The sequence below is a fragment of the Pituophis catenifer genome, unplaced genomic scaffold (genome assembly GCF_029215685.1).
Source record: "Pituophis catenifer annectens isolate HBS135680 unplaced genomic scaffold, rPitCat1.0.hap2 SCAF_7, whole genome shotgun sequence".
Classification (NCBI taxonomy): Eukaryota; Metazoa; Chordata; class Lepidosauria; order Squamata; family Colubridae; genus Pituophis; species Pituophis catenifer.
In genome coordinates this window covers 74,337,476-74,352,408 of record NW_027256887.1, presented here as the reverse complement: position 1 = coordinate 74,352,408, position 14,933 = coordinate 74,337,476, and the positions used below count along the sequence as shown (strand labels likewise).

Below are 14,933 nucleotides of genomic sequence, written 5' to 3'. Positions count from 1 at the left end.
TTGTATTGTTGAAACTCTGCCTGCTTTATCGGAATGCTTGCAGTCTAATCTTTGTTTTGTGTGAGTAAAGTCTGAATTGACAGCTAGCCACTGGGTTGCTACCAGCTTTATCTTCAAAGATTTTGTCGTGTGGCTTATTAACTCCGGGCCATCTGTGGGGGTGCGTGTGTGGGACGGGGACAGAACACAAACATCCGCACATTTGTGTTAAGAATGAATAATTGAATTTTGCACAGTTTCTATTAATATGTAGCCAATACATGATGGAGTAAGAAATAAGATGTAAGGAGATCTTGAACTACTGTATTGTTCAGAGTATAAGATGCTCCAGAGTATAAGACGCACATTAGTTTTTGGGGAGGAAAACAAGAAAAAAAAATTCTGCCTCTGCCTACCAGCATCCATCAGTATTCATCTGGCTAGCGTCCTTGCAGCAAACAGCCTGGTCAGCTTCAGCACATTATTGCAGCCTGATTCACCACAAGCAGCTGATTGGTGGTTGGATCAGCTTCCCAGAATACCACCAATCAGCTGTTCCAGGCTGTGGGGAACGCCACAGCCCCTCGCTGCCCTCTGCATGTTGAGTTTTTGGCTTCCGTGTGTCGCGTTTGTGGCCTCTATACTCCAAAAAATACGGTATATTCTTCTATAATATCTTCTTTCTATTCTTGGTTTGAATAGTGTGTGTGTAAATTTCAACCGCTCCACTGTATGCAATACTCACAAAAGTTATGAATTTTTCTCATTTTTGAAAATAGGAATTTTTATTAACCCAACTGAACCACAATAAACTGGGTAACATCTCATACAATGGAAAATCTTTGCAGTAAGTGCCCCAGGGCCATTTATAATTATAAATTTCTGTTCTTTTGTTTTGTATGTTTGCCTTGTATGTACTGGTCAAGAAACTGAAAGGAAATTGGGCGGTTGTTTTTTCCAGACTAGCGCCATTCTAATGCACCTTTATACTTGTGAGCAGTAATGATATTCTAACGCAGAGATGAGTAATCTCTTTGCAATCACACAAAATGAGGTACTGGAATTATGAGTTCCCAGGCAGTAGGATTCAGGGTTTATTCTTCCCATTTGGGGAGATAGTAGTATAGGTGGGTTTTTAAGTGCATAAAACCATATTTAACTATGAATTGTTAAATATCATTACTTTTTCATTGCACCATAAAAATCAACAACCGTATTATTTGCTCCATAAGATGCTCCGGACCATAAGACTCATCTAGCTTTTGGGGAGGAAAACAAGAAAACAAAAATCTGCCTGTGCCTCTCAGCCCCAGCATATGGCTTGTCAGGGCTCTGCTCCGTTGCGCCCACCATCGGTCAGCTGAGTGACAGCTGGATCCCAGTCTCCTGTAGCCCCACCAATCAGCGGGCTGGCCAACCAGAAACAGTGTTACTGCTGCCCCCTCTGTGTCTGCTGCGTCCACTGGGGAACGCTGGAGCCTTCACCAGCATTCCCCAGTTATCACCACCAGTCGCCACCACTGCCTATCATCACTGCCTACTGGTGGTTGGATCAGCCTACTGGAATACCGCCGATTAGCTGTTCCAGGTGGCAGGCATTGCCGCCGCCTATTGCCGCCCCTCGCCACCTATCGGTGGTTGAATAGGCCTCCTGGAATACCGCCGATCAGTTGTTCCAAGTGGCGGGGATCGCCGCAACCTATCACCATTGCCGCCATTCACCAGCAAACGGCAGCAACAGGCAGCAGCGGCGATCCCCACCACCTGGAACAGCTGATTGGTGGTATTCTGGGAGGCCGATCCAACTGCCAATAGGCAGCAGCAAAGGCCGGCAGCAACAGGCAGCAGTAGCGACAGGCAGCAATAGGAAATATTTGTTCCATAAGACACACAGACATTTCCACCCACTTTTTGGAGGGGGAAAGTGTGTCTTATAATGCAAAAAATACAGTATTTGCCTCTATATTCTGATGTTGAAATTTTAAAGGTCATAGAAAGGGAGCTGAAGTCATATGTGGCCTTGAAAGCAAGTATGAACTTCTGATTACACTCATTTACATACCTCTAGGAATAAACCTTACCAAACTCAGGGATTTACTTCTGAGATAATGCACACAGTAATCTTAAATACTGAGTCCTTAAAGAATGTTGATTCTTTCAGCAATCATCAGATTGTTTTTTGTTTTTTTTTGTTTTCATAAAAGATAGAGTTTTATAATTCTGTATTTCACACCGCCTTATGTATTTCATGGCTAAGGTGTCCAATAAATGTACATATGTAACAGAAATTCAATAATGATGTTCTTTTAAGAAGCGGAAAAATAGTGGAAAGCTATTCCCCCTGCCACATTTCCACGGCCCCTTTCCAAAACTCTTCTATCTTATTCTTCCAATTAGTAGCCTCTAGACATGCTTAAGACTACAACTTTTGGAATATTCAACTAGTTACTTCTAGTTAAGAGATTGAAAGAAACAATGCAGTAGATCAGTGCCCTCAGGATAGCACCTAAACATATGGTGAAATGTGGAAAGTGTTGTCTCAATACATCTAGTAGACACCGTGATAGGCTTTGTTATAACCTTAGTACTTGCCAATGATAGCTTCATCATTACTGGACCAACATCTACTAAAAACAGATTCAAAGTGATGTTCAATGCAGGACTGTAGAACTACCGTGTTTCCCCGAAAATAAACCTTCCCCCGAAAATAAGCCCTCCCCCAAAAATATTTAACCGCATGCACAGCCAGTCCCTGCCATTTCTTCTGGTTAGGGTTAGTGAGACAGAGCTGGAAATCAAGTAAGACGGCAAGAGGATCCCCGTCTCACTCCACGTGCCCCCAAATAATAAGACTTCCCCGAAAATAAGGCCAAGTTCTTATTTCGGGGTTCAAAAAATATAAGACAGGGTCTTATTTTTGGGGAAACACGGTAGACCACAGAGCACAACCTCTTATAATAATGTGCCTCAACTTAACTTGTTTCTCAGGTTAGAATCATTACTCCTGATTTAATCATAACAATGTACACCTTTCTGAACACAAGCAACAGTTCATGAGTGTAGTCAAGTTGTCTACTTCTCCAGTTTCTGAAGACCAATTGCTTTCTCAAATGATGCTCTCCATGCCAAAAGCATCAAATTCTGCTTATAATATATTCATGTAACACAGTACAGCCAAGGTAGTAACTAGGTTGAAGCCCCAGCAGCTTATATCTGAAAGCATCCACAACACATAGAAAGCAATAAATTACATTTTGGCACCATCTAGCATTCTCTAAATCAGTGTTTCTCAACCTTGCCAAATCTAAGATGTGCAGACTTCAACTCCCAGAATTCCCTAGCCAGACTTGCTGGCTGGGGAATTCTGGGAGTTGAAGTCCACATGTCATAGAATTGCTAAGGTTGAGAAACACTGCTCTAGATGTCTTTGGACTTAGTGAAAATGCATTAGTATTAGTAGGATTAGCAGGATTAGAATTCATATTCCCCTTATTTCTAGACTTTTAACCACATCATTACAGTAGCTCTCAGAATCCAATCATGCCCAACATTAAATACGATGGGCACTAAGTTCAACCTATCTGGATGATCCCATAGCCATAGGCTATGGCTATGGTTTAGCCTGTCATTTGAAATCTGATAATTCCAGTTTTATTCAGCAAACTTTGATAACTGCAATATACTTAGCAAACTATGTTTAATTGAACAGTTTAATACACCCCACCTCCAACTTCCTTCTTCTCCATTTTGATAAATTGAATTTCAGATTTATGGCCTTTATTGTTTTAATGTTTTATATGGCATTTTTATTGAATGACGAAGCTATCTAGAGTCACTTAGATGAGATGGGCAGCATAGAAATGTAATAAATAAATAAAAACTGTGTCAACCAACCTAGAATTTATCACCCTGTCGCAGTATAATACAAAAAAGTCTGGTATTAGATGGCAAAATGATCCACTAGATTCAAGAGACCACGACTGCACCTTGCTTTATTTTTATTCAAATGAGCTTCATTATATGAGATTCAATGTTGATTTCGTGTAATGCAATACAAATAATAATGCTAATACAAAATTCCATCAGATTCCCTTTTTCTTGGTTGCAGGAGAAAAGTTCTAGCATTTTAGATGTTGCTGCAAAATTGACTCATTTGGCTGACCTATCAGTTGGCTGCATATCTCACTGCAGTTTTAACATTAAAGTTGATTCCAAGTGGGAATAAAAACACAGTAGTCAGAAGTTTAGAAGTGTTGGGATATAACTCCCCAAATTTCCAAGCGTGTTGAGAATGCTGGGAATTATAATCCAGCACATCAGGATGGTAAAAATACCTTTTTGCCCACATAAATACCTTTTGCCAAAATAAACTGATAAAATTAAGTGCACTATTATAATTCCTGCATCCTCTTAGATTTAAAATATTTGCTACTTTAAATGGTCTCCTTTTTGTAAAGATACTCCTCAATTTGGCATAATTTATGCAGAAGCTAAATTCCTTTTATAGTAAATATATTTATTAATTTTTAGTTTAAAAAGCATAGGTTTAACAGAAATTAACTAAATATTTCTCCCGCTTATTCTGTCTTCATTTCCTTCACTTAAAATAGCCCGGCTACTCGTTTAACTAGTGATCATCAGATATTTGCATTTCCATGTCACCAGTTACTAGGTTCATATTATCATATGTGGTGGACATGCTCAGAAGCTAAAAACTATAGAATAAAATTAAGATATGGTTGGAAGAAATGATAAACAATGTATTGATTTAAAACCAGAGCTGTTCCTACTGGGTATCCTTCCAGAGAAAATTAGTAAAGAAAATATCTATTTGATTATACATATAATAACATCTGTAAGGATTGTTTATGCACAAAATTGGAAAGCAGAGAAAATACCTTTGGAAGGAGAAGTAATTAAAAAAAAATTAGATTGTGCAGAAATGAATGGATTAACTTTGATCATTAAAGAAAGAGAGGATTCAGAATATTTTAAGATATGGAATCAATTTTACTATTGGTTAGAAAAGAGATACAAATAAGTAACTTAATAGTTATGTATAAAAATGTTACAATTAGAATATTCTGATATTAGTGATAGTGTCACTAAAAATGTCACAATTAGAATATTGTGATAGTGTTAGTGATGAATTGTTGTAATGGACTTGGTGAGAATGAAGATAGAAGAAACAACAAAAAGAAGTTTTGGAGACAACACCAAGATGTCAGATGGAAGGAATGACTGATCTATTAAATGTTTGTTTGTCTAAAAAATAAAAAAAAACTTTTTATTAAAAAAAAAGAAAAGATTTGCATTTCCAGTGGTCAATAATAAAAACGTCATTGTAATAAAGGTGTAATAAAAATATATATGGAAATGAAGCAGAGTACTTTAGAGTCTTTAAGTCTTTGCAAACTGCTATGCCCCTTGATAGCTATACCCATAATCTCAAATCACGGAATTATACATCAAACACCAAGGACATCAGCGTGTGGACCTTTTAAAAAACAAAAGATCCTGTCTTAAAAAAAGCCGATATTCATTTCTGTATTCCATTCTAAATTCCCTGTTGCAGTATACCACAATCAGAAGGGATAGGAAACAAACAAGTGTGCGCTTAAATCTCGGCCTCCCAATTACACTTTTCCACCAATTAATCAACCAAAGCTTTTATTATTTATTCCAAAATTGATATCCTGCCAACAAGCTAGGAATGGCTTTCATGAAAGCTATCAATCCACTCAAAACACTGAAGCAGGTCCATTTTAAGGCTTTATATAAACAAGCAGGAAGCAAAACCAAAGCATTCTTAAAAGGCAGCTATTGCATTGATTACTCTAGCAATTAAAGTTTGCCATCAAGAGTTATAAAACTAAATACCATTCAGCTCGACATCCCCTAGGAGTGCAGCTTCAATCAATCAATCAATTAATCAACCAATCAATCAATAAGTCCATGCCATGCAAAACAGGCCATGCATAATGCATTTGAATTTTTAAAAATTCCAAATATAGGCAATTTTGCAATGTTTTCGGGATGGGAGCAATGTTGCAGGGATACAGTAGTAATAACTCTTTTCCCTTCCCACTTTCTGCCTTTAAGGGGTTCAAACAAAATAGATAATCTGCCATTATTTAGCACAATCTTGGAGGCTCCAGGACCCTAAAATGAGGCAGGGAACCCACATAGAGAACTTGCTCTCCTTTGGAATACTTATTTGCAATTGAAAACAACAGGTGAAACGGTATTTATACAAGCGTTCCTTGCCTAATGTCCCCCAGAAGAATAAGAACACCCCAATTCCACATCTGTTAAACTTCGGCTTAAAGAAGGAAGTTGGATAAAGTAGTGCCAGAAATACACTAAGATTTATTTATTGAACTTGTATGGCCCCCTATTTCGCATAGTGATGCTAAGTGGCTCCTAACAACCAACAGAAACAACAGAATGGCTGGCTGGGGAATTCTAGAAGTTGAAGTCCACAAGTCTTAAAAAGTTGCCAAGCTTGGACATCCCTGTCGTAGCCCAATGCTTGGGGGAAAAGCCAGGTCTTCACATCCTTCCAGAGGGCTAAAGTAAACAAAGCTAGCTAAAGTAATGGCTAAAGTTTTGCTAGACTGTAATCATGTGTCAGGGAATATATCCAGGACGTGGTGGCTTAGTGGCTAAGACGCTCAGCTTGTCGATCAAAAGGTCAGCAGTTCAGAGGTTCAAATCCCTAGTGCCGCGTAACGGGGTGAGCTCCCGTTACTTGTTCCAGCTTCTGCCAACCTAGCAGTTCTAAAGCACATTAAAAAAATGCAAGTAGAAAAATAGGGACCACCTTTGATGGGAAGGTAACAGCGTTCCGTGTGCCTTGGCATTTAGTCATGCCGGCCACATGACGACGGAGATGTCTTTGGACAGCGCTAGCTCTTCGGCTTTGAAACGGAGATGAGCACCGCCCCCTAGAGTCAGGAACGACTAGCACATATGTGCAAGGGGAACCTTTACCTTTACCTTTAGACTGTAATATCCAACATGAGATCTCTAAAGTCAATTCTCAAACAGTAGCAGAAAAAGAAGCGCAAGAGTAGCTTCAATATCAGCTGAAAAAAACGTTAATACCGAAAAGTAACTTCAGATCAGGGTTAAGCTATTTGCTGTGGATATTTGCATTTGCCCTTGAGAAGGATGCAAATCTGCTTTTACAGCTCTGAAAACAACAGCATATTCACACTTGAAAGTTAACAGCAAACTCCCAATTAGCATAGCAACATAAGTATTGTGCAGCTATTTTCAGAAAGAGGAATTAGAAGTTATTTTAGTTTAAATTCCCCAAAGGTAAGTGCTATGCAAATGAACCTGGGTTCACCTTCAGTTTCAAAGCACCAAAAAGTTTCTCATGGAGGAAAAAAAATACATTTATGTAAATGGAAACTATACTGCATACTATAATTAAATCCAATGTTTAATTTAATGCTTGAAAAAAGTGGAAAAACTACAGGCAAAGTACTATTATCTTGGAAACTAAAGTATATTTCATAAGGAGGACACTTGAAACGAATGTCTATTTTTGTTTGCATCTGTTATACTTTTAAATTCAATAACAAATATTCTGGACAAAGTATAATTTACCTAATTAAGCATTTTCTCATAGAAAAGCAATATTTTTCTGTGAAGTAAAAATAGGATACCTTCAGTCTTATGCTTTCATGGACATCTCCATGCTGCTTTCTTGGCAATAGTACGAATTGTTTTCAACTTCTCAGTCTAATCCAGAGTCCTTGTGGTCTCCCATCCAAGCACTAACCAGCCTAACTATGGTCATTTCTGAGCCCAGGTCTGTGCAGATGCTACCACCCATTGTAGCAAAAACTTTTAAATATCTTATCATTATTGACCCACAAAAAAATTTCAAAATCTATATATTAAGACAAAGCAAATTATAGGGCTAGAAGGAGCCACAGAAGTCTTCTAGTCCAAACCTCTGTGCCCAAGGAAAGAGTCCTCATTCCATCTCGGACAAGAGGTCATCCAATCTTTCCTTGAAAACCTTGGACAGTCATTTATCCGAGATGGTATGAGAGGACAGGAGGTTGGACTACAGGTCACAAGTAATTACAAGAGAATTATCTGAAGCTCGGAGTTGAACTGTGCTCTGATGATATTACCTAGTTGAGGAATGAAACATCTCCAAGCAACCAAGCTCAGAGAGCACCAAGGACTCCATAGTCACAAATCATGGACAAGCTACCTCTGCCATTCTTATCAGATTGGATATTAAGGGGAGAAAAAACTGGAGCAGGATATTTATCTCACTAAAATAGAAGGAACATTTTACTAGCCGAGATGCTTAAATTGCATTAGGATACAAACAAAGTTGTAAATCTGAAGGCAACGCTAATATGCATTATCTGTTGTTGTTGTTAGTTGCGAAGTCGTGTCCGACCCATCACGACCTCATGGACAATGTTCCTCCAGGCTTTCCTGTCCTCTGGAGTCCATTTAAGCTCACGCCTACTGCTTCAGTGACTTTATCTGTACTTCATTGCAATTCTTGCACCTATCCGAGTTCTAGGAGCAGCACTGTCACATAGGCGCCCTGGTAGCGCAGCAGAGTAAAGCACTGTTATTAACATCAGCTGCCTGCAATTACTGCAAGTTCAAATCTCACCAGGCTCAAGGTTGACTCAGCCTTCCATCCTTTCTAAGGTAGGTAAAATGAGGACCCAGATTGTGGGGGCAATAAGCTGACTTTGTATAAATATACAAAAGTATGAAGGCTATTGCTTAACGCATTGTAAGCCGCCCTGAGTCTTCGGAGAAGGGCGACATATAAATCAAATTAAAAAAAAAAATAGGCAAGTTTCCCTTTTCAACATAGGATCATGGTTAGCCAATGTATCCAAGACTACTTTAGTGCTTGCCATGTTTCCCAAATTCAAGTCAATCTTGCTGTATTCACTTGCCTTGAAGTATGCCCATTCAGTTCCAACATACAGTATAGATATCCTAGAAAGTAAGCTCAACAGCTGAAAAAGCAGCAGTTAATTTCTGAAAATGTCAAGTAAACAACAACAAAATCCCTTCATTGAATTAATCTTTAATTTCAGAGTAGCCTGGAGACTTTTTAAAGAATATATACTTCCTTTGCTAGGGGAAGTTAAATACGATAACCGAACAACAAACATATAATGTCTCTGTTTCTAATCCTCTAAATATTTTATTGCTTACCAAGCACTCGCGTACTTGTTAAAATAGGATACTGGAATGAATACCATGATGCCTTTTCAGAATCAGCTCAATATCAAAGGTAAAATCTACAATTTTATGTAGCAATAATTAAGCCACTACTAGATTGCTAGTCTTATTTTGAACAGAACAAACTGAAGTTCAGGTATTGATTTCTTCTTTTATCTATTGGTTTGAAACACTGCAGAATTTTCTAAAACAGCACTACAATTTAAATCCTTTTCAGAGTCCACAAACAGCGTTAATTACAGGTTTTTAAAATGGTTTCCTAATTCTTGTACCTTTATCTGTTTTTTTAAAGCAGATTTTTCTCTCTTTTCTACAGCTGGTTATGCAAAGAGGCTCTGACATTTCTCTAGCTTTAATATACATAAAAGCAAATTTCTCCTGAAATTAGTAAAAATTATGTGAGCGAGGGCTTTTCTCCCAGCCTGCACATATGCTTTTTAAGATTGCTGCTGATAGAAAAAAATCAGGTTTTTTTTTTTAAATCAAAGAAAGCATACTAGAGAAATAATTTGAGGTCCAGGCAGCTCTGGAGGAAACAAAGGGAAGAATGAAATAGTCCTGCTGAAAACCAATATACCATATTTTGGAGAATGCATTTGAAAATGGGGTTTTTTCCCCCCCTTAGATCATTGATTTTCCTTTATTCAAATATCACAATCTACTGTCAAAGAGCCCCCTCCAATAATACGCTTCTTAAGTATAGTTCAATGATTATTTTTTCCCCTGTATATTTTTTGGGACAGTGCGTTGCCATATATCCTTGTGCAACATTAATTAATCCTTGTGCAACATTAATGAACATCTTCTCCTCTGTCCATCACAGTCAGAGGTTTTGACACCCCAGCCTAAACCCTCCCCTAAAAAGGGGGTTTAAACCAGCCACTTTCAAAGAGGCGCCTTCTGTAGCAACACAGCAGTTACAAAGATGTTTTTTTTTTCCCCCTTCTGTTCTTTGGACTTCAGCATCCCTCGAATCAACAAGGAAGGCCGGCCAACAACAACCAGGGGAAGCCTATCAATCTTTCACAACTCCAACACCTGGGCTTGACGACAGCAAAGGGGGGAGGGGGTGTGTGAAAGCCGATTGTATCCAACCTCTCTTGATAAAAGACAACTGCATTGAAACATGGTTACTCTTGCCAGTGACATAACCAAACCTGGCTACTGCAGGCATTGGAGGCATCACGATTTTTTTGGGGGGGAATGGGCGGGGATATAAAGAAAGGGGGAAAGGGGGGGGGCGGGAAAATTAGACCTGAGGGATAATAAACATTGCTGGGCAAGGAGATGAGTTGCTGCTTGGTAAGAAAAAAAAATAATTAAACCCCTTTTATTCTTCCCCGCCACCTTTTTTTTCTTTTAAAACGTATTTGAAGGGAATTATTAAGGCATAGCGGGGTGAAGAAGGTGTGGGGGGGGTTCAAGAGGACCGAAAGGCTGGCGATTTGGAGCGGGGAGACGGTGGGGGGAGGTCTCCCCTCCGAAGTACCCCGTCCCAGTTAATCTCCTCCTGGCAACCCCAAAGGGAGAGAAAGGAGAAAGCGGCTGCGCGGCAAAGCCCCTCAGGGAAGGCGCAGCGATGAGAAGAGTCCTTTTTTTTTTTTTTTCCACAGGGGCTTTGCCGCCACCTGGGGTCCCCCCCGACGACGCCACTCGCGGCGCCTGCCCTCCCCCCCCGTTTCTTGCCAGGAGGGGGAAAAAAATCAGTCAAGGGCACCCCGAGCATCTTCTGCCCTCCAAAGGGAGGCAGGCACAAACCCCCACCACCAGCAACAAACTGCCTTTTGCGCTCTGGGCGCCCCAGCAATGCGGGGCGCATCCCGGACCGAGGCTCCCCACAAAGGGCAAGCCCAGAGGGGGCCCCCGGGAGACCGATGCCCGGGGGAAAAAAGAAAAAAAAAGCAAGCGGGAAGGAGGAAAGAAAGAAGGCAGCGCCGACCTACATCAGCGCCACCCTCGGAGCCCCAGCCGAGCCAGGAGGACGGGATCCCCCCCCCCACCTCCCGCTATCCCTTTTGTCCTCCCCCGTCCGTCCGTCCGTCCGTCCTTCTTTCTCCTCCTCTTCGGGCTTTACCTGCTAATTCATCCGGCTCCAAGCCGCTGTCGGCGTCGATCCCGCACAGCACAAAGTAGTGAGCGAAGCGGCAGGGCGCTGAGCCGGAGCCCGGCCCCGAAGGAGCGCCGCCGCCACCACCGCCGCCGCTCATCTCTTCCCCCCCAGCTCCGGCTTCTCGCCTTGGCCCGCTTGCCTTCGCTTTCCCGGCGGTCGCCCTTTAAAGCCTCCGCCGCGTTTCTTCCATGGCGCGAGCAGGGCCGCCCGGCCTCCGGTGGCGGCCTCCCTCTGGCCACGGGGCTGCGTCGGCGCGGCTGGCGGCGACGGCGGCGGTGCGGGCGCCTCTCGGTCAGCTGAGGCTGCAGCGGCGCCCGAAGCCAAGCAAGGCACCGTCCCGCGGCCCCGCCTCCCCCGCTAAGCGCCGCCGCCGCCAATCGGAGTCCCGGGAGGAGAAAGGAGGCCCGCCAGCCGCTTCCGCCCCGCCTCTTCGGCGGGACATTTAAATCGCTCTCCGCCCCGAGAACCGCAGCGCTGGAGTCGGGAGCCGCCGCAAAGCCAGCGGGGGAGGTGGGTTGGAACGGCTGACCCCCCCCCCATCTCAATTAGAATAGAATAGAATAGAATAGAATAGAATAGAATAGAATAGAATAGAATAGAATAGAACCTGCAATTACTGCAGGTTCGAATCTCGCCAAGGCTCAAGGTTGACTCAGCCTTCCATCCTTTCTAAGGTAGGTAAATTGAGGACCCAGTTTGTGGGGGCAATAAGCTGACTTTGTATAAAATATACAAAAGAATGAAGGCTATTGCTGAGCACATTGTAAGCCGCCCTGAATCTCCGGAGAAGGGCGGCATATAAATCAATTTTTTTAAAAAAAATAGAATAGAATAGAATAGAATAGAATAGAATTGAATTGAATTGAATTGAATTGAATTGAATTGAATTGAATTGAATTGAATTGAATTGAATTGAATTGAATTTTTTATTGGCCAAGTGTGATTGGATACACAATTTGTCATTGATGCATACACACTCAGTGTACATAAAAAGACAAGATACATTCGTCAAGAATCATAAGGTACAACACTTAATGATAGTCATAGGGCCATGATGGCGAACCTATGGCACGGGTGCCACAGGTGGCACGCGGAGCCATATTGGTGGGCACAGGAGTGTTGCCCTAGCTCAGCTCCAGCGCGCATGCACACACCAGCCAACTGATTTTCAGGCCTTCCGGTCCCACAGAAGTTGGGAAACTGGCTTGGGGGGGGATGGGGAAGGCTGTTTTTGCCCTCCCCAGGCTCCTAGAAAGCCTCTGGAGCCTGGGGAGGGGGAAAAACGGGCCTACCGTGCCCACCGTGCCATCGTGTGCCAAAAGCAGGGGGAAGTGTGGGGGGTCACGTGCACGGGAGGGCGGGGCACATTGAATTATGGATGTGGGCACCCGCACCCACGACCCCCCACACTCCCCCCACTTTTGGCACGTGACAGCAAAAAGGTTAGTCATCACTGTCATAGGGTATAAAGAAGCAATCAGGAAATAATATCAGTATAAATCGTAAGGATACAAGCAACAAAGTTACAGTGGTATACCCTGAAGAAACCATCTGGTGCAGAGAGTGTAACCCAGACAATTAAGGGAGTACAAATCTGAATAACAAGCTGCGTAAATTGTGTCTAAGGCAGTGGTCCTCACACTTTTCCATTCATCGATCCCCTTCATGAAGTTTCAAATTGTTCATTGACCCCACACACATTTACAGATATTCCTCGACTTACAGCAGTTCATTTAGTGACTGTTCGAAGTTACCACTGCACTGAAAATGGTGACTTAAGGCCGTTGATTCTAAACCGCTTAGAGAAGGCTGTGAAGCACTCTGAAAAGTGTTATTGCTACTTTTCACACTTATAACCATTGCAGCATCCCCATGAGCATGTGATCAAAATCCAGCTGCTTGGTAACTGGTTCATATTTATGATGGTTGCAGTGTTGGGGGGATTCATGTCATCATCTTTTGCAACCTTCTGATAAGCAAAGTCAATGGGGAAGCCAGGTTCACTTAACAACCAAGTTACTAATTTAACAACTGCAATTATTCACTTAGCAATTGTGGCAATAAAAGTTGTAAAATGGGGCAAAACTCACATAACAAATGTTTCACTTAGCAACATAAATTTTGGGCTCAGTTGTGGTCATTAAATTGATGATTGCCTGTACTATATGAAAAGGAATTAATACCACTTTAACTGTGTGTGTGTGTGCGTGCTTGCCCACGCACCTTTGTTTTTGACTCCTGGTCACTGCCTAGAATTCCGTGCTGGTTTTCCTAGCATGGTTTTTCCCCCATAGTGGTTTGCCATTGCCTCCTTCCCAGGGCTGAGAAAAAATGAATGGTCCAAAGTCACTCAGGTGGTTTTAGGATTAAGGTGGCACTGATTTTTATTTTGATGTCTTAACCACTGTACCAAACTGGCTGTCCTACTTTAACTTATAGCACACTGAATAACTAACACTAATAATATGGCTGCTTTTATAGGAGACTGACCATCCAATCCTGGGAACGCTATCTCATTGTTAGCAGGGCACTGAGCTCTACCGCAAAAGATTAATTGATCCCAATAGACATCTGTCACTTATTGCACCCCCCCAGACATTTAACTTCGGGGTTAGTATTGATCACTTTGGAGAGCCCTGGCCTAAAGAAATCCAAAAGGTATTAAATGAGGTTTAAGTTGTGGCAGAAATGTAAATATTCACTTGTATTAAACTATGTTCCGCATCATCAATGCGCAACCGTCTCTCTCAATCTGATGATCTTCAAACAGGATAAGATTTTATATCCCATGCCCTGGTTATCAGACATTCCCAAGGAAGAGTTAGTGAGGTCTGATGCAGAGAAAGCACTGAAGGTAATACTATTTCCTAATCATGCATAATTCATTACGTTGATATAAGTTCACATACAGATTGGTTTCAACCATTGCATTTGTCAAAAAGGTGGTTTTATAAACCATAGTAGCTCCATTCACACAGGGAGTAAAGCTAAAAGCAGATAAAAGCTTTCCTTAATCTCTCTAGAGCAGGGGTGTATCTGGACTTCTTTCCCCTTTGCTAAACCGGGTGAGGGCATAGCCAGCATGTGACACATCTGTCCCGCGGCCTGGGAGTTTGACAGCCCTCCTCTAGAGTAACAGGGGGCCACAGCTTCCATCAGCATGATCAATTGCCATGGTACCCGGGGATCAAGGTAGATGTGGTACAACATATCTGGAGAGCACCTTTTGCTAAAACTAATTCCATATGAACTGGAGAATCCAACTGAAGAGCAGCCTCTAGTTTTAATTCAAGGCAGAATTAATAATAGGGAATTTAAAAAATGATGATCATTAGGTTTTCTTAAACTGTATCTTTCCATTCCTCAGTGCTCCAGAAGAAAAGAGGGGAACAGGACAAGAACCAATCTGGTTACTCAACTTTTGCCCCATCTAATATAGTGACAATGATCAGTTGCAGAAGAGCTTGGGGGAAGGGGGAAAGGGGGACTTGTCCCAAACTCTGGGACTCTAGATGGAGTATTTCTGCCTTAAACTGGTTCGCTTTTAATGTGTTTTTGTGACCTTTGTGGAACTGCTCTGAGCTGATGTGTTTTCTTAAGT

The 14,933-nt window shown here is 41.8% G+C and overlaps 1 protein-coding gene across 4 annotated transcripts in view; it reads right to left on the bottom strand.

Moving 5' to 3' along the window:
* DENND5B (DENN domain containing 5B) overlaps nt 1–11,531 on the bottom strand; it is a 123,728-nt gene extending 112,197 nt beyond the window's left edge. For all 4 annotated transcript variants that reach the window (XM_070946883.1, XM_070946885.1, XM_070946884.1 and 1 more), the window contains exon 1: nt 11,297–11,531. In XM_070946883.1, coding sequence (XP_070802984.1) covers nt 11,297–11,429 — 133 coding nt within the window. In that variant the 5' untranslated portion in view covers nt 11,430–11,531. The remainder of the gene's footprint in view (nt 1–11,296) is intronic.
* Between the last annotated feature and the right edge of the window lie 3,402 nt (nt 11,532–14,933).